General features: G+C 44.6%; 1 protein-coding gene across 1 annotated transcript in view; it reads right to left on the bottom strand.

Annotated features, from left to right (window-relative positions):
• Nucleotides 1–21,022, bottom strand: part of MAP3K5 (mitogen-activated protein kinase kinase kinase 5) — a 159,621-nt gene that overhangs the window by 38,947 nt on the left and 99,652 nt on the right. The window contains exons 16-17 of the mRNA XM_083176623.1: nucleotides 6,857–6,984; nucleotides 1,084–1,220 (exon numbers count right to left, since the gene is read on the bottom strand). Of these exons, the coding sequence (XP_083032749.1) occupies nucleotides 1,084–1,220; nucleotides 6,857–6,984 (265 nt within the window). The remainder of the gene's footprint in view (nucleotides 1–1,083; nucleotides 1,221–6,856; nucleotides 6,985–21,022) is intronic.

The following is a 21,022-nucleotide window of genomic DNA, read 5'->3' as shown; positions in this document are numbered from 1 at the left end:
CAATGCAGCAGCAAAATACAGATGTCGGATTTGGCCACTGATTGATGCTCACACGGCCGGCGCGGGGACCAGGTGAACACATCGGTGTGAGGCTGCAGGATCGCTGGTAGGCAACGGGAGCGAGAACAGGGGGCCAGGTGAGCTGCTCACAGGTGAGCGCAGCAGGTGGCTACCAGAGGTGGCAAGAGGGCGCAGGAGGCAGCGGACAGGAGGACAGAACCATGTAAACTGCTGCTGCTCACTTGGCGCCGCCCTCCCTGCCTCAATCTGACATATTTTCAAGTCGGATTGAGATTGCCGGAAACATGGCAAAAACCTTTCGGTTTTGGCTGTGCTTCCGTCAAAAGTAGGTGGATTTGCGGCTATTCCGCCATTCCACCTGGTTTTTAGCAGGTCGGAACAAAAAAATCAGCTAACACTGAACTGGTCGGAACCCGTTCTGACCTATTAATGTTGAAAACAGTTTCGACCTCAATTGAATATACCCCAGTGGGTACCATATTCGATCATTAAAATGTTGGTCACTCTTAAACTGGAATTGCACATTCCCGAGTCACTATATTTCCATTATTTTCAACTGCATCATGCTCTACATGCACAATTTGGGGACTTTTCTCCCTACATCTCCCTTTCTCCCAACAAGAAGAGGTTTCTTCTTTGTAGGGTGAAAAATCTCTGTAATCTATTTTTTTATGCGATTCTCTTGTGGAGCGTGTTGTTCTGCTCTGCGCCTAATCTGCATTATACTTGTGTAACCAAGATTTCTGTTATTATCTTTTGTTGTGCTGTTACAGATCTGAGTCAAACAGTCACGAGTCAGAAGCAAGTATGTGGCCTATAGTAGTGCTTATGTATGTACAAATTCAATAAATACACTCTATTTAATGTGGCACTAACAATAAGTGTAAAAGACCTGCATCCTTTAAACTTAATGGTACGGACACTTCAATTGTCACCTGTGAAGCCCCTAGTAATGGTTCTACAACAATGGTGCTAAGGAAACACATTTTAAAGCCTAACCTGCACATATATACTGCAAGCAGCCTTTCACCTTTCTTCACAATTTACACACACACCACAGACCTTTATGTCTCGATGTACTATCTGATTGTCATGAAGATATTTCAAGCCTTCAAGGATCTGTTTAGTATAAAATCCAATGGTTTGTTCGTTGTCTTTCAAAGGTCCCCATTTTGATCGTAGAAGAGCAGAGAGGCTTCCTATAATAAAACAAAGTGTCATCCATCATTACTGCAACATATTTAGCTTCTCATGTACAGAACAGTTTACAAGCTTAGGCCGAAACCACAAAGGGCAGAATATTAGCTCTCCCCCACCAAAAGTAGAACTAGCATGAGGCCATACATAAGAACTACTCAGTTACACAGTTTCACCATATCGCTAAGGCTTGTTGCCGAAGTGTTGTTCAAGCTCAAAATGGTTGTGGATTTTTAGATAAATATTCAATAAGTCAACACACAAAGGTCGACATGCAATAGGTCAAAATGGAAAAGAAAGACACGTGAAATAGGTCAACAAGTGTTAACATTTTTGGTGTCAATATCGACACCTGTCAACATGAACCTCAATTAGTTAACACGTACCCACGTGGCTTAAGGCCTGGTGTCTAAAGGCCCCCATACATGAGGCCGACTTGTCCAAAGGACAAGTCAGACCTAATTTCCCCTGAGCTCCACCAGAAACTGCCTGGGAGAGCTCACGATGATTTTACACTTGATGTGCCAATTTTTACATGGGATAAATTGCATGCGATCCGAGTGGCTGATCTCAGTCAGCCACTTGGACCCAGCCGCAAAAATCTCCCTGCCCGCTCCCAGACTGCATTGGTGTCATCGTCTGCAGAAAACACGCTGGCCGGATGGAGCAGTTACCTCTGAGCCGCAGGCTAAGACTAGGGAAAGTGCTGTAATACAAAACCTCATCTCACCAAAAATCTCCACAAAGAGGAGTGTAAACATTGTTTTTTTTTATATGAATTTTTAAACCAGTTTTTCTTGCTCTTCTTTTTATTTATTCATATGGTACTTATATGTTAGTTGGACGCCCACTAAGCTATTTGCTTAGTTTTGCGCATCCCCTCGCCATGCTTCGGGGTCGGTGGCCCGCCACACTATATGAAATCAACTCCATGCCGACATGGATAGTGGGGGTATGAGCGTACTAACTATAGTGGGTGCCCAACTAACATATAAGTACCATTTATATTTATTTTTAGGTGCTCTATTATCACCAAACCAGCGCTCTCTGTTTCCCCTGTCACAATCTATCTTATTATAAGAGCTGCTTTAAATAATTATAGCGCGGGTCACATACTCTTTTAAAATGGGAAAACTATAATTTAACCCTTTGAATGCCAACATCTGTGAGAGGTGGTCAAAATTTCTGCTTAAGATGCCAGCGTCGCTCACACTTGTTATATTAATTCAAATGAAAAATGTGTAAAAAATATTATATTTCCTATATTACTGAACATTAAGGGGGACATTTACTAAAGGAAATTTGTAAAAATAATAGGTGTATTTGTATACAGAAATACACTTATTTTTGACATTTACTATCCCGAAAATACGGCAATTTTTATTCGTATTGATGTGCTATCAATAAGAATTGCCGTATTTTTGGCATAGTAAATGTCAAAAATAAGTCTATTTCTGGATATAAATACACCTATTTTTTTACAAATTTCCATTAGCAAATTTCCCCCTAAAGGTCATTATGATGAATAAAAAGGTTTGCTTGCCAATTTTCACAAATTCACTTGGCTTCTCGGAGGGGAGAAGTCGGATAGTGTATGGGCACCTTAAGTGCTAAATCAGGATCAAGAAACAACTTTTCCAGTTAATCAATGAAAAAATAAAGCTTGAATGGCAGCGTACAGTAAATAACTCACTTCACCCACAATTATCATTGGGCAGCTAGTCTGCAAACACAAATAGGGGGATTTGATGAAGTCAGAACTCGGATGTTTTTTAAAGGGGCAATCATTTACAAGGCAGAAAAAGGTTTCAATTGCTGCCCTTGTCAGTCACAACTAGGCCCGGCATTTCAGCTCATACTTTCGGGGGGTGGCAATCTGAAATGTGCGAAGAATTACCTATTTGACCGCTCAAACTTTTCATGTAACTCCAATTAGTTTAGTTGGGTTTAACTGCTCTATGTGGCTAACACCAACATTAATAGTGCGATCACAAAACAAAAACAAAAATCAATAGTACACCGCCCCTGTGATCTCCTGTCAGATAGGTTACAATAGAACAACTGAAACGTCCCCTGAGAAGGTGTACTTTTGGGTAAAGTTGTACCACTGGAGTAAAAATCCCCCAAAATTACAATCAGAAAGCATGAAACCTTTGTTCCAAATTTAATTTAAAACATTTACAATGCTAAAATTCATCATTTTAGTAGAAATGTACATAAGTTGAAATAAGTGAGCAGAAATGATACCCCTTTTACACCGAGGCAAAAAAACGGGTTTTTGCATCGTGGACCGGGGTCAGCGGTGGTGTAAAAGAGGTAGCTGAAAAACCCCCGCGAATCCTACCCTGGTCCTGACCAGGGTGGAACATGGGGAGGACCGGGTGAAGGGCAGTGTAAACAGGTATGCCGGGTCATCAGGCCCGGCTCCCATTTAGAGCAATGAGGGAGGCCAACCTCGGTACTGCAGCGTCCTGTGGTCAGAATGGAGGATGCGCACAGCCTCCGCTGCTGTACTGTGCAGACAAAAGCAGAGCCAGAGAGGAAGGATGTGAATTTATGCTTGTGAGCGGCATCCATTCAACTTGCGGAGGGGGGCTAGCAGTTCACGGAGGCTGGGGCCTAGCAGCTTTCCTTGGTGCTGGGCTTACACCCCAGAATGGCAATCAGTGGTCCCGACGTTCGGAGATGATGTAATCTCCAAGCGCCGCTCCCGTGTACAGCATCATAGTGTAAACGGGAAAAATCCCGGATCCGACCAGGATAGAAACAGTGTTCTAAATACTGCGTCAGATCTGGGATTTTAATGTAATTTAAAAGGGGTATAAGAGGGAAACCGAGGAAATTGGGGGAGGTGGTGCAGATGAAAAGGCGTGGCATTGCCTCCCTGGCGACATCAAGGATCGCTGGTAGGCAACGGGAGCGAGAACGGGGCCAGGTGAGCTGCTCACAGGTGAGCGCAGCAGGTGGCTACCGGAGGTGGCAAGAGGGCGCAGGAGGCAGCGGACAGAACCATATAAACTGCTGCTGCTCACTTGGCGTCGCCCTCCCTGCCTCAATCTGACATCTTTTCATGTCGGATTGAGATTGCCGGAAACATGGCAAAAACCTTTCAGTTTTGGCTGTGCTTCCGTCAAAAGTAGGTGGATTTTCGGCTATTCCGCCATTCCACCTGGTTTTCAGCAGGTCGGAACAATAAAAACAGCTAGCACTGAATTGGTCAGAACCCGTTCTGACCTATTAATGTTGAAAACAGTTTCAACCTCAAATGAATATACCCCAGTGGGGTATACATTCGATCATTAAAATGTTGGTCACGCTTAAACTGGAATTGCACATTCCCGAGTCACTATATTTCCATTATTTTCAACTGCATCATGCTCTGCGTGCACAATTTGGGGACTTTTCTCCCTACATCTCCCTTTCTCCCAACAAGAAGAGGTTTCTTCTTTGTAGGGTGAAAAATCTCTGTAATCTATTTTTTTACGCGATTCTCTTGTGGAGAATGTTGTTCTGCTCTGCGCCTAATCTGCATTATACTTGTGTAACCAAGATTTCTGTTATTATCTTTTGTTGTGCTGTTATAGATCTGAGTCAAACAGTCACGAGTCAGAAACAAGTATGTGGCCTATAGTAGTGCTTTTGTATGTACAAATTCAATAAATACACTCTATTTAATGTGGCACAATAAGTGTAAAAGACCTGCATCCTCTTTGTGCCTCTGAGTAATGCTGCTTTCCCACTGCAGAAACGGGTAAAGACACGGTATTGTTAAATGGCCCTTTAAAACGTGTCTAGCCTGAAACCCCTTTCCCACTGCATGTTGTAAATGGTATATTACTGGATAATTACCGTTTTTGTACCATTCACATTAAACCCGTTTTGAAAGCTAGAAAAATGGTATACTACGGGTCCCCTGGTACCTGTCCTGCCCCCCCTCTCCCCCCCCTGGTACCCCTGCTCCACCCCTCCCCCTGGTACCCCAGCTTCCCCCCCTACCCTGGTACCCCCCTCCCCTGGTATCTGGTATCCTGCTCCCCCCCCCCCCCCCCGGTACCTGGCAGCAATCCATCCGGGCAGCGGGGAAGTGCAGTAGGCAGCGGCATGCCAGGGCTCCTAGTCGTTAAGTCCCCCACTGATGCAGGAGCATGATTCAGGAGGAGGCTGCAGCTGGTGCACAGACAGCGGGGGCACTGGGGATCCGTGCTCAGGAGGAGGAAGGTCCATTAGGAGATTGTCATTTCATCGGCGGGGGTCCCTGCCGCGAATGGGAAATAGCAGCCCTGAAAATTACATATGCGCATATATAATGAACCATTAATTAAATATGCACATCTTTAATGAACAGCTCAGCTATTTCCCATTCGCAGCAGGGACCGCCGCCGATGAAATGACAATCTCCTAATGGACCTTCCTCCGCTTCCTCCTCCTAAGCACGGACCGCGCTGCCCGGATCCCCACTGCCCCCGATGTCTGTGCACCAGCTGCAGCCTCCTCCTGCGTGATGCTTTCATGCATCAGTCTGGGACCATCCGACTAGGAGCCCTGGAATGCCCGCTGCCTACCCTGCCGCCCGGATGCAAGGTACCAGCTGCAAGGTACCAGGGGAGGGGGGGCAGGACAGGTACCAGGGGAGGGGGAAGACTAGTGTGGGGTCTTAAATACAGAGCCATTCTCACTGCATAAAAAATGTCTCTGAAACGTGTAGGACTCTGCTTTTTAAACGTGTTGAAATACCGGTTATCTTTAACCGGTAAATCAACTCTGGCGCTTTCCCACTGCAGCCTTAAACGTTTAGAAAAGGGAAAAAAACGTCAATTTACCATTTAAGACCTGCAGTGGGAAAGGGGCATTACTGACTAACTTTATATGGACATTGAACTTGTTTACTCTTATCACACCCAGGCTTAATAGTTAGATATATTTATAGATCACCACACACACAAACAACTGTCTGTCTAATAATAACAGCTACAATTTAGTAACCACTAACTGCTTCATGACTACCTGCCTGTGTCTCATCTTACACTGATACTTTATGTGTGCTGCTCTTCACTAGAACATTTTCTCTCAGTCATTCTGGTAATTGCTACCACACACTTCAGCTCTCAGCAGTTTTTGAAATCTCTTCAAACTAATGAAAATGATCACGGTTAGCATTTCTATTATTTTTCTTTAATCTCATTTGATTGCGCCAGCATAATGAACTTGCATTCACTGAATGAATGGAAACAATAACTGAAAACCACTCTTATAAGTACATTTGCATATACACCTGAAATTCAAGGGGTGCATAATCAGCATTCACTTGTGTAATTCAGAAGATACTATCTAGTATTTTTGCAAGCGAAAGGCTTCATTGCCTGGCTTCTCCTGTTCATAGTACCTTATCTATGTACAATAATCTGACAGTTTAATACTTTTACAATGTCAGCAACACAAGTGGCTTTCTGTTAAAATTCTACTATGCATGATTTAATAAAGGAACCACAACATGTTATAGTGCATGTAAATATAAGATATGAGGGTGGTTCAATAAGTAAGGTAACAAGACATCTTACGTATGTAAAGTTCTCTAGCTGAAATTCATTTCCAACTTGTCAAGGTGTACAAATAAAATCAGAAAAAAAATCTGTCTTACCTCCAGGAACCTGCTCCATAAAAATCTTGATAAGTTTATTTTCACTGAACGAACCCATATATTGGACAATATTCTTGTGTTTGAGATGCTTGTGCAGCGCAATCTCCTCGTGGAGTGGCTGTGAGTACCTGTAAGTAAAAATACAGTTTTATCGAAAGCTGAATATAGCAACAAAAAGATATATATTTTAAATGTCTGTACTGTTGTTGAAAGACAACTCCACTTTCAAAGTGTTTTAAATATTACCTCAGCCCCGCTATAAGCAGAAGCAGCGAGCCACTGTCTGATTATTTCTATTAGGAGAAAAGTGCTATATAAATAACATTATTAGAGTAAAGGGTACTTATGTAGTATCTGGGCTGCCGATTTCTAAATCGGGTCGGATCGGGAGATCGCATCGCATCGCATGCGACCATGCGATTCGATGCGATGCGATGACCCGATTTTTCCATAGGAATCAATGTTAAAATGGACTGAGTCCATTTTAACATGGAATTCAATGGGAAAAATGGGTCCTTTTCATACCCCTACTATCCAAGTGGGCATGGAGTTGGATATAAACCTGTGGCGAGCGTAGCGAGCCACCGAGCCCGAAGCGTGGCGAGCGAAGCGAGCCCCGCGAGGGGACGAATACCGTCCCCTCGCGGGGCTCGCTTCGCTCGCCACGCTTCGGGCTCGGTGGCTCGCTACGCTCGCCACAGGTTTATATCCAACTCCATGCCCACTTGGATAGTAGGGGTATGAAAAGGACCCATTTTTCCATAGGAATCATTTTAACATTGATTCCTATGGAAAAATCGGGTCATCGCATCCGATATCGGATGCGATGCGATGCGATATCGCATCGCATCGCATCTGATTGTATGCCTTAACTTAAGGCATACAATCAAAAAATCGGCAGCCCAGATACTACATAAGTACCGAGTAAAGTCTACCTTGAATCAATGTTGACCATAAGACTTTGAAGTTTCACCACTAGCAAATAAAATTGGTAACAATTGCATGTACTGAATGTTAATCTAGATACAAACTAGACGACATGCATCATGATCGATATCAACTGACTATTTCTCTTGAACTTCCCAGTGTCCCTTATAAACAATATTGTGCATACACACTGAGGGATTTCACAAACCACCAGCAATATGCAGTTGTTGTTCTATAAATTACCAACTTCTTGGGTTTCAAGCGTAATTTAAATACTGGTCATTTATCACTGAACAATATGCACTTAGTTGTCAATGATATTAAAGAAATTGAGTTGCATGTACCGATTGCAGAGAACCTTCCCAGTGACTCCCAAAAGCATGAATAGCTAATGATATATAGTGCAAACACACTGAACAAAAAACAGGAAAATGTCATTTTCACTGGTCATTATCGTGCATATGGTTTATAATATCATCTAGTTTATATGTACCTTTACATTCAGGTAAATTAGGAGCTCCATGAAAGGGGACACCCCAGATTGCTGAACATAAATTGCATAGTTAGGAGACTAAATCTCCACTAAACATGGAGCTGTTCTGTAATGGGCCCCATACATCAGCAAACACAATTAATGGATTTCCAGATCCGGGGATTTTTTAGCGAGATATATGGATTCTAAAATCTTTTTTGACTTGCCCACACATTACAGATTTATTTCAGTGATCGGCAGATTTTTCCATCTAAAGATTGCATCTTCATATCTGGAAATTGCCCAATCGATTGTCATTTCAGCTGTTCATAATGTAAATAACTGAAGAAGACGAATTGGGAATGCCCACACATATAAAAAAGATCCGCAGATAATACCAGATTATTAAGCATGTTTAAAAATCTGAATAAGAATCATCTCCAGATCTCAGGATTGTCAAAATTAATTGCTGATGTATGGGGCCCATAAGAGTTTTAATTGAGAGGGGTGGAAGGTATATGTAAAATGTACAGGTTTGTTAGTCTGGAATTATAAAGAAAAATTTGATAGTTGAATTAGTCTCCCAGGATCTCACTACAACTTCAAAGAAGTCATTATGAAACTTATTCCTGACTGCAAAAATATGATTTGCTTTTTAGTCACTATTTTGAGGCCGAGTTAAAAGAATCAGAAGAGGGGAGATTGTGACTTCATTTAAAGCAATGAAGATTTTAAAGGTTAATTACTTAGGGTTGTGCTGCTGGTGAAGTCAGTTGACCATGTACGTTGAAATGCCCACCGTGGGCTCATCTAAATCTATGATCTGCTTGTGGCTTTTTTAATGACCCTGAATTGAGACTGCAACATCATTTCTTTGCCATGCCTACGTAAACCCATGAATTTGCATCATTCATATTGTCAGGTAAACAGCAGTGTCTATATAATTATAAAGCAATTAAAAACCCCAAACAAACAAAAAACAAGTGCATTTTGTTCCTTTGCTCGCCCCTTGTGACAGCTGAGACTTTATATTCGAAAGTTCCTGTGAATCACGTGTCTGCAGTATCGGCCGAATCAGAGGCAGACTCAGGCATTCCAGTGCACCTAGGGTCATTTATTCTCTTTATTTTGGTTGCCTTGAGAAGTCCTCCTACAGTATTTCACTGGTAATGAAATGCTAGACATCACTCATTGTTAGGGTTGGACTTACTGGACTGGTATTAGAGAATAGTGGGTTTATAAGGCTGTCTGCAACATCTACACATTGCCTTTTAACAGTGTTAGCTTTTATAAAAGTGTTTATGCTTTGTTTTGTCTGTGGATTTTGTCATTATGAAGTCTTTTAGTTCTTTACTTCTTATTCTGCCACCCACCTCTGATGCTTACTCTCCCTGTCTGCCACACCAGTGTGGATAAAAGGATTGACAGTTAATAGGTCGACACGAAAATGTCAACATGCAGTAGGCCAACACTGACCAGGTCAACATGAAAAAGGTTGATCTATCACAGGGGTGGCCAACCGGTCAGAGGTAAAGAGCCCAAAAATATCGGTAGTCAAGCTAAAGAGCCGACATCATGCGTGTGCGCCAAAAAGGGGCATGGTCTATTTTGACCCCTTGGGTGGGTGTGATACAAATATGCCTCCAATAGTGCAGTGCCATAAATACATATGCCCCCAATAGTGGCAGATACACATATGCCCCCCATGGTGCCAGGTATGCACCACACGGTGCCGGGTATGCCCCCACAGTGCCACAAACTGCTATGCCCCCACAGTGCCACAAACTGCTATGCCCCCACAGTGCCACAAACTGCTATGCCCCCACAGTGCCACAAACTGCTATGCCCCCACAGTGCCACAAACTGCTATGCCCCCACAGTGCAAATTTCCCAGCAGCAGCACTCACCGTTGCTGCCAGGCGGGGAGAGGACAGTCTGGTGTCCCCCCTGCAGTCCTCCTGTGACTCCTAGTCCTTCCCCCCTCACTTCCCTGTGACTGGGCCGCCCACCAATTTAAGCTCGCTGGCCAGCTCCTGATTGGCTGCTGGCCCACGAGCTCTGATTGGCAGACGGCCCAGTCACAAGGATGCACAGTAAGGGGTAGGAGAGATGCGCGATGCGTGCTCTCCTCCCCTCAGAAGGAGAAGGGATTCAGGAAACTGGCAGCAGGGGGGACTGGGACAGATGGTGGACGGCGGGCAGCAGTGGGAGCAGGAGCCGCACTTTACAAGGGGGAGAGCCGCATGAGGCTCAAGAGCCACAGGTTGGCCACCACTGATCTATCAAAAGGGCAACATAAAAACGGTCCTATCCCAATGGATCTCCACTAACACCTTATCCATCTCACTAAAATTACCCAGGAAATAAGGGTGAAGAAAATTGTTTCCATTTGGATGCCTCATGTTAGATAATTACCCTCTTCCATCAAAAATTCCCTTAGACAAGCGATGCAATTAACCTCTTGGTTTAACCTTGAAACCCTTAGAACGGGAGTGCCTCCGTTTTGATTATCTTTATATTATTACTACCCCTCATTTTTCTAAAGAGTATTTCTCTGTGATGTACATTAATACATGTTTGTATTAGTATATGCCTAAAGGAGCCCATACATGCTCCGTTGTGGTCCGGCCCCGTTCTGTACTATGCAATGCGCGTTTCCGCGCATCACACAGTACGGTACAAAAAGTATGTGCTGCGCATACATTTTGTACTAGCTACACATCGTATCGGATCGCAGTTCTTGCTCAAGGCATGCAATCCGATACGATGTGTACTTTAAAAGTACATAACGGAGCTGCAAAACGGAGCGTGTATGGGCTCCTTAAACAAAAGCCCACCAACTGTTTGTTTTTCGTCCTCATTTGTCTGTATACTTGTGTGATTTTACTTACTGTTTTGTATGACAAATGGCTTCAAGCCTTTTGAGGATATTCCTTTATTTTTCTGTATAACTGTACAGTTCTTCAATAAAATGGTATACAAAAGTTTCAAGTTTTTTGGTGTCAATGACACCTGAGCACATGGAACCCTAATTAGTGTAGTGTATACCCTCACACTGCTTTCTTCCCTCTCCATGGTTTGAGCCTGGTGCCTTGCTGCACCCAATCAGATTACATGTGGATCATAAAGCATGAAAAAGTCCAGACAAAATGTAAAATAGGTTGAAAAACTCATGTCTACCTTCTTCATTGTCAGCCTTTTATCAATGTCGACCTAGTGCATATCGACCCTACTACTACTTATGCATGTCTGACACACACGGTATGTATTAGGCTGCCGTGATATTGGATTGTTACCTGACCATTCCATGTCATTTTGTTTGCCTGTTGCGATAGTCTTGTTTATAACCTTGGCTACACTTCTGCAGGTTGGCTCAGTTAACTGAAGTTTCAACCTGTAAGTCAGGGCTGCCATGAAGTACTTCAAATAAATGAAATTATCAAGTAAATCCAATTTGTTTATTCCTTTTCTTGCTTTTAGTGCATGCAAATAAAATATGTCTACATGCAATTACTGAATATAATCTATTCTAATGGGTTTGGTCTGGAATTGAATGTGCCAGACATCGAATAAAAGGTTTTTTTCCAAAGGTCAAAAGTTCAGTGTGATATTTGTCTGTAAGTTAATAGATGCACAATGTAAAGAGCACACATCACATTAAGGTTGCCCTAAAACAAATTCTAGTCCCTGTGTTCTGGCAGAACTTAAGGCCCCCATACACTATGCGATTTTGGGCCGATTTCATCCGATTTCGGCACTTTGTGCCGATAATCGGGTGAAATCGGCCCAAAATTGCAGGTGTGTGATATCTGATCCGATCTGATGCGCGGTCCTGTGCGCATCGGACCGGATCAGGGAGGTCGGACGGTCAGTACATACGATCACGTCCGACCTCCCTGTATGCATATGCCTGCCCACCTGACAGGCATATGCATGCACACACCGGGGGAGCAGTGGAGCGGGCAGCGGGTCCCTGAGTGCTAAGCTGGCGGCACCGGGGAGTGCTGACCTGGCCGGGCGGTGATGATCATAGATATCAGCAGCGCTGCGGGAGTCGGGACGGGACGCACCGTGGCGGGTATTAGATTTTAAAATTCCTGTCAAATGGCTAGCCGTTCTCTGATTGGCTGAGCTCTCAGCCAGCCAATCAGAGAACGGTCAGTCATTTGACAGGTATTTTAAAATCTAATACCCGCCATTGCGCGTCCCGTCCCGCAGCGCTGCTGATATCTATGATCATCACCGCCCGGCCAGGTCAGCACTCCCCGGCGCCGCCAGCTTAGCACTCAGGGACCCGCTGCCCGCTCCACTGCTCACCCTGATAGTGCACCGCCACCCCCTGACCCTAACCGCCCGCCCCCTGCGCCCCCGGGCGGCTCACAGGAGAATTGAGTCCGACTTGTCCTAAGGACAAGTCGGCCTAATGTATGGGGGCCTTTATGCTTCTAGCTTGCTAGCATTTTTTTCTTCCTAGCTGGGATTGACTAGATCAGATTTAGAGAAAATGGAATTGAAATGTAATTCTTAAGGTGCCGATACACACAAATATGATTTGTGCACTTTTCACCAGATTCTGATGATGCATTGGGTGGAGAAAACGAGTGAGAAGTGCCCAAATGTATGTCCATTACCGCCAATCCCGTGCTTATTCCCCCATGCACAATGGATCAGAGCTGAGGATACAAAGTAAGTAAGTTTCATTTATATAGCGCACTTTCTCCAACAGGACTCAAGGGGCGAAATGTAATAGGGTGCGATTTTTTTCGTAAGAAAAAAATCGCACCTTTAAAAATCGCATTTTTTTGCCGCGAATTCGCATATGTAATGAGATGCAAATTTGCGACAAAAAAGTGCGATATGGTGCGATTTCGGGCGCTTTTTTAGTCCTGAAAATGTGCGATTTTCAGTCATGAAAATCGGCACATTTTCAGTACAGTGCGCTGTGTTGTACAAAACAAAAACAAAACAAAAAAAAAAACGCGTGCGGTCCCCCCCCTAAGCATAACCAGCCCCGGGCTCAAAAAGCCAGTGCTGGTATCATAAAATCAAAGGAAACATCAAGTTCGGGTTCCCTGTATTATATTAAACCAGCACCAGGCTCAAGGTCCGGCGCTGGTTCCCAAAATACAGGGGGACAAAATGACTAGGGGTCCCCCGTATTTTAAGAACCAGCACCAGACCCAACCAGCCAGCAGGGTAATGCCACAGCCGGGGGACACTTCCCACGGCCAAAGCATTAACCCCCTGGCTGGTCAGCATGGGCAGGGGTCCTGGGGAAGTGGGGACCCCCCCAATGAAGGGGTCCCCCCCCTCCAGGACTTACCAGCCCATGCTGAAAGTCCGGGGCTGTCCCCGATGCCCCTGGGCGGTGGGCATTGGGATGATGGAAAGTGTAAAAAAAAAGAATATAAACTATTGTTTTCTACTGTAGAACTATGAGTCCCAGCAAGCCTACCCCGCATGCTGGGACTTGAAGAACCACAAGTCCCAGCATGCGGGGCATTAAAGGGCCTGCTGGCACTTGTAGTTCTACAGTACAAAAAATAGTTAAATAAAACACACTGACACCCTGAAAAATAAAAGTTTAATACATACACAGCCCACACATACTGATACTTACCCACCTTGAGCCCGTAGGTCGGTCCCTGGATCCTGGGTCCGGGCTCCGGGGCTCCAGGGCAGAAGAGTCTGGTTCCGGGGCCTTGGTCCTGGTTCCGGGGCTGGTCCGGGCTCCGGGGCAGAAGAGTCCGGTTCCGGGGCCTTGGTCTTGGTTCCGGGGCTGGTCCGGGTTTCCGGGGCTCCTGGGCTGAATAATCCGGGGTCCAGGATCCGAAGTAGTCCACAGGGGTACCTGAGGAAGGAAATCCTACTCATCTGGTCCCCGGCGACGACCCCGGCATCTTCAGCCCCAGGCGCGCTGCTCCCGGCTGCTGTGGTACCCGCTCACGGACTGGAGAGGCGCAGAGATGTTTCATCTTCCGCGCCTCTCCTCAGAATTTCATTGGCCGCCTAGCGGCCAATCAGGAGCCCTCCTGATTGGCCGCTAGGCGGCCAATAGAATCATCCGGAGGAAAGGCACGGAAGATGAAAATCTCTCCAGTCCGTGAGCGGGTACCACAGCAGCCGGGTGCAGCGCGCCTGGAGCTGAAGATGCCGGGGTCGTCGCCGGGGACCAGGTGAGTAGGATTTCCTTCCTCAGGTACCCCTGTGGACTACTTCGGATCCTGGACCCCGGATTCTTCAGCCCAGGAGCCCCGGACCAGCCCCGGAACCAGGACCAAGGCCCCGGAACCGGACTCTTCTGCCCTGGAGCCCGGACCCAGGGACCGACCTACGGGCTCAAGGTAGGTAAGTATCAGTATGTGTGGGCTGTGTATGTATTAAACTTTTATTTTTCAGGGTGTCAGTGTGTTTTATTTAACTATTTTTTGTACTGTAGAACTACAAGTGCCAGCAGGCCCTTTAATGCCCCGCATGCTGGGACTTGTGGTTCTCCAAGTCCCAGCATGCGGGGTAGGCTTGCTGGGACTCATAGTTCTACAGTAGAAAACAATAGTTTATATTCTTTTTTTTACACTTTCCATCAACCCGATGCCCACCGCCCAGGGGCTGGTAAGTCCTGGAGGGGGGGACCCCTTCATTGGGGGGGTCCCCACTTCCCCAGGACCCCTGCCCATGCTGACCAGCCAGGGGGTTAATGCTTTGGCCGCGGGACCTTATATAATAAGTGTCCCCCGGCTGTGGCATTACCCTGCTGGCTGGTTGGGTCTGGTGCTGGTTCTTAAAATACAGGGGACCCCTAGTCATTTTGTCCCCCGTATTTTAGGAACCAGCGCCGGACCTTGAGCCTGGTGCTGGTTTTATAAAATCCAGGGAACCCCAACTTGATTGTTCCTTTGATTTTATGATACCAGCACCGGCTTTTTGAGCCCGGGGCTGGTTATGCTTAGGGGGGGGACCGCACGCCGTTTTTTTTTCTTTTTTTTTGTTTTAACTATTTTTTTTACAACAGAACCATGCACAGATCTCAATGATCTGTGCATGTTTCTGATAAAATCGCCAGGCAGAACCTGGTCTATTTTTTTTGCGATTTTTAGTAACCTTTACTAAAAATCGCAACCCATTAAATATGCGAGTTCTATCCTTTTTAATGGGAAAACATCTGGATGCGATTTTTAGTCTAACTAAAAATCGCACCTTTAAAAAATGCGATTTTCCCGCAAATCGCACCCTATAAAATATGCGATTTTCGGGAAATGCCCGAAAACGGCATATTTTGCGGGAAAAATCGCAAAAAAAAAAAAACCTCCCATTACATTTCGCCCAAGGTGCTCAAAGGGATGCACATAGGATTTGTCGGATCCCACACGATATTTTGTATGCAAAAGGACTGCATATGATATATTGCATGCGATCCCCAGGGAAACCGGTGGCCAGTTGGTAAGGTAACGTATGCAAAGGAGGAAGTTGGGGTTTAGTGACGTCCCCCCTTAAAATAAAAAAGAAAATGTTGTAGGTTGGTGCCCTGACTTCAACCAAAACAATGTAGAAAAAATAAATAAATATGCGTGTGTGGATCCCACTGCGAACCACACAGGTGCTGCTGTACATGCAGGTGCATGAAGCCTGGAGGCAAGTGTCTTCCAGAGTTTTGCCACTGGTTGACTGCAATAGCCCCTACTATCCTCAGTTATAAATCACCAAGAGATGGGGTAGCCATTATAAGCAGAATACTTCTGCAGTGTGGTTATAGGGGGTCTTAAGAAATATTTATATACATCATTACATTTGGTGAATGTGAAAATATAAAGGACTGTGGAGCTTCCAATACGGACAAGCAGCTGGGCGATAGCTAAGGTCAGGAAGCCATTTCCTTATTTTATTTATTACCATTTATATGGCACACACATAATCCGCAGCGATTTATTGAGAATATTTGAACATTCACATCAGTCCCTGCCCCACTGGAGCTTACAATCTATATTCTCTACCACATGTATATCTTTCTATACATTCCCCCTATTACGGGACTTTATACCAATGTGAGAATATTCTCTAACAATACTCAAATGATTCACCAGCATTTTATTGTAATTTTTTATTTTTCATATTAAATGTATGTATTTTATATGTTAATTTAATTAAATAATTAATTTTAAAAGAGAACCGTGTAATTATTGAGACAGTAGGCGCTGGCACATATCTCTCTTTTTTCCTGCTTAATAATTGGGGCCTGACAAGCCCTGTGCCAGCAGCCTTTGATTGCGCAACACACAAAACCAATTTTTCTTTCAGGGCCAATGTGGCAGTAAAAATGTTCCACCTCACCATTAGAGGTGGTGGAACCCTCCCCCTCACTTTGACCCCTGAAGGAGGGTGTTAAAAGGCTTGCAAAAATCAGTTTATTTGCACATGTGGATATGCAAAGTGCCAATGTGTAAAGTTTATGCTGTGTCCTTCAAAAGAAAAAAAATGTTTGCACATTGTGAAAAGCAACGGTCTGAAAATTAGTTGCAGCATAATACAATTGTTTTGCTTGTAAACCTCTTGCAGCAGAGAAAGGGTTATTGAAAATTGTTAAGCTTGGATGTGGTACCTGTGCACAAAGCTAAGAAGGTGGTGTTCTGTGTAACTCCAGTTAAAGAGAAAGCTTTCACTCTAGTTTGTTGTTTTTGTTACTCTTTTAGAGGTAAAATCCAGCAGGCGCTGGCAGCTAAGACTATACAGGTGAGAAGCAGGGCCGGATTTCCCACTAGGCCCGTGAGGCATGGGCCTATGGGCGGCACCTGCTGGGGGCAACAAGGCATTCCCCCCTCACTGACAACCTTCGCCGGAAGGAAAGGGTCCAAAATAATGGTCGGGATGGAAGGAAGGGCAGGCCCTGGTTCCCCATCTGCTCCACAGGAGGTTTCTGTTCACCCTGAGCTCGCCTTAGGACACCTGCGTTACGGTTTGACAGGTGTACCGCCCCAGTCAATCTCCCCACCTCTCCTGCATTCACAGGGGGGAGCGGATGAGACGGCGGCTGCTCACGGTGCAGTGACCTGGAACAATGGCAGGTACTCCCCTGCCACTCTGACTGTGCTGCAGAGCCGCTGTCAGCCACGCGCAAGATAGCCGAACACAGCCACATAGCATGGGGGAGAGGCTGGTGGCTGTAGCAGCTTTGTTTTCGCTCTCTCTTCTCTGGGGGAGATGGACGGGCGGCAAAAACGTGATGCTTAGGGGCGGACAGACACTGGTGAGAAATGTCAGAAATTGGCAGAAATTTAGCCCCAGATAGCAAGATGGAGAAATTGTTTAAACAGCCAGGAACCAATGGATTTTCTTTTTGCAGGGTAAACAGGACCCAGGTTCCCTTTTTTTGGCCATGTCCATGTCCTGATACAGCAAAAGGCTGTGTTGGTAGCAATGGATTGAGTCAGGAAAGTCACCTCGTTCATCGCTCTAGTTTCAGAAGGTCTGACGGACCAGCTACTGCCAGTAAAAGTCATAAGTGTCCATTGGGCGTGTCTATCTTCCTGTTACCGTGAGGGGACACGTAGTACAGGTAGTGGCAGCAACAGCCCCAAAGCTGCCATATCCCCTTGTTTTGAGGTAAGATTTTACACTGTTCCAGGAAATTGTATTTAACCAGATTGTTCCGGACATGCCAGCAATTGAAGTACCATGTGTACATCATACCCTACATGACCCTGTTATGAGGAAGAATTCAGGAAGCAAAAATATCTGGCCTTGGCTGTAATTAGACCATTGTCACGCTCCAGAAGGCATGAAAAAGAAGGCAAGATTAGAGAAGGCTGGAAGATCACTCTAGGACTTCGCTCAAGATCAAAATGATTGTGCATTGGAAAGTGCTGACAAACATGTTTTGAGTACATATGGAAGGCTGGGAGAGAACCATATTTTAAAACAGAAAGGGACATGCTCAATGTGTAAAAGTAAACAAGTTGGTATTAGCAGGGGTCCATATACACCCTTAGGAAGGCATTTAGGATAGGAGAAAACTCTCAAATAGGTATTTCACTGCCATGTATTTATTTACAGTTTCTTATATAGCACAGCATATTCTGTTGCGCTTTACAATTGGAAACAACAGTGATTAAACAAACTGGGGAGATACAAACCGACATGGAGGCAGCATGTATCTGATTACTTAGATCATAAATATTATAACCCTATAGATAAACATATGAAGAGTATGCTATCAAATTTTCTAGCAGCTACAATTAAACTCACAATTGAACCCTGCTGTAGACCAACACAGAAATTATGCTATGATTCCATAGAAGCAGAACCTCATAAACTACTTATTAACAGCAAAACGCGTTATGGCTATTCACGGCTATTCCAAATTTAAAGGGTTTCATTCCAATCATAAATTGTTACTAGGTACACAAAGATAAAATCCCAAAAGTTAAGCACTGGTACACTTGCATCACGGTGTGGGGCATAATCTGTAATGGGCATGATGGTGTGTGGTGTAATGTGCAATAGGCATGACTGTGTGGGGAGTAATGGGCATGGCAGTGTGGGGCGTAATGTGTAATGGGCTTTTCAGTTTGGGCATATTGTGTAATAGGCATTAAGGGTTTGGGCGTATTGTGTAATGGACAATATGGTATGAGGTGTATTGTGTAATTGGCATCACGCGGTGTCGGGCATAATGTGTAATTGGCAATACGGACAAACAGGGTATATTGATTTAAATAGCCTGTCATTGGGCTTGGTTTGTGAGGCGTACTAGGTCACTGTGTGGGCCGTTATGTTTATATGCCACTCTGTGGCCTTCAGCCAGCCAACTTAAGCGTGTAAGGGAATGGTTTTCTTGCTAGACCACACACCCCTTATAACTAGGCCATGCCCCTTATATTAAGCCACACCCTTCACGGACAAATTATTTATGGGGGTTGGGGCGTATTTTTATTTCTGCACACTGGAAGACAAATCGGCTAGAAACAGCCCTGCTTTTGAGAAGTTTCTTGTACCTATTTTTTGTAACAGCCTGAGAACTGATAACAGAAATAAATGTATAGTGTAAGCCTTTGCTAGCCTGAGGATAGGGAAAAACATGACATTTTTACTGTAGTTTAAAAGTTGTCAAATTAGTCTCCCTTTTCTAGTACATGCCATTTTATACCATGGAGATTTTGGTAATCATCTATTTATGTGTCCGTCGGTGTGTTTCCGAAACACTGCCATCTGTCTCTCTCTCACACGCATGCACAAACACAGAGGCAATCACAAGATAGCAGACTAGCTTTCCATACATTTTCTTTGAGCGGGCTTACTAGTATTAGATATTTGTGTAACTATAGAGATTTCACAAGCAATTATGTAGATGAGCACCAGTTTTCAAAATGCTTTAGATGAGCTCATAAATTAAAATTATATTAAAATTACCTTTTGGCCAAAAACGTTTCTTTATCACCTTTACTACACAATAATGAATGGCAGGCAAGATTTCCATGTTGTGAGTTACTGTAGATGGAAGGAATCTGTTTCTGGCATTCATAAAAGGTGAGTCATGCACTAAACTAATATTCCTAAACACTACTGTGCACACAGGGCTGCCAAAATGTCCTCTGTAATACAACAGCTGCCACCTAAAGGAAAACCTAAATTTAGAGAAGTACTCTCAAAGCATAGGTCATTTATAAACTAGTGAATTTCCTTGTATATTTTAAACCAACATATAGCATATCCATCAACATCCCACTTTGGGTGAGACAGTCCTGCCTTCCACCCCATGGACTGTAGTGTCCTGTGTAGTGGACTGACGGAAGTGGTGGTGGTGGTGGTGGGGGGGGCACTTCCACAGCAGAGAGCAATCAGCTACTCATACTCCATTCTCACTGCAAGGCAAATTCCCGGGTCTAGCATGTCGACCCGGTAATTTGCCTTTTAACACAGGTTTTTTTTCCAGTGTGAACGGGTCAACCAGTGTCAAAATTCCGGTCTCCAACCCTTCTTTTTACCAGTGTTTGAGATCCAGGTATGCAGACCGTTCACTCTGCAGGAAAAAAAAGCGTGTTAAAAGGCAAATTACCGGGTAGAACTGCTTCACCCTGGAATTTGCCTTAGCAGTGAGAACAGGGTCTGGTGCCACAGTCCTCTGCATTAAAATGCGAGGTAAAATCCATGTTGTTCACAAAGTGTGAACACGGCATAACTGTCATGTTATAGGCAGTGTTTGAAAAATGACAGTGAGGAACTGGTTGGCCGTTACTTTATCTCTCTCCAAAGCTTAGTACAAAGGGCCTTTTCAGATATAGATGGCATTTCAGAGCTGCACACAAGCAGCTTTGCAATTATGTCCACCAAAACGCAAATGCAGGAGGAGCTATCTATATAAAATAAACCACTTCTGTAAATTTAGTATCCAAAGATGCTGCCATGGATTACCATTGCCAGGTTTTGCCAGTCTGTGTAAACCAATGTTAGACCATGACCTTGTCCGTCTCCGAAATTACCCCATTTATGGAAATGCTGCCCCCACACGCCTTTAATCCATGCCCCTCCATCAGAATGTCACAGCATGTCAAACATGCCACAGCTTCGAAAGTCTGCAAGTGCATTGCAAGGCCAAAAACCCGCAGACCCTCTCTCTTCCCACCTCCCATATGTTGGGAATATAATATAGCATAAAAAAAATGATACCTCTGAGCTTTCAGACATAACTCTCCCAACACCTTTTGTCTTCCTGGGCTGTACAGATTCTGCATGCAGGATGCACTTTATTTGACTTCAGTAAACTTTATCATTAA

The sequence above is a fragment of the Crinia signifera genome, chromosome 3 (genome assembly GCF_055691185.1).
Source record: "Crinia signifera chromosome 3, ASM5569118v1, whole genome shotgun sequence".
Lineage (NCBI taxonomy): Eukaryota > Metazoa > Chordata > Amphibia > Anura > Myobatrachidae > Crinia > Crinia signifera.
This window is presented reverse-complemented; position numbering and strand designations above follow the sequence as displayed.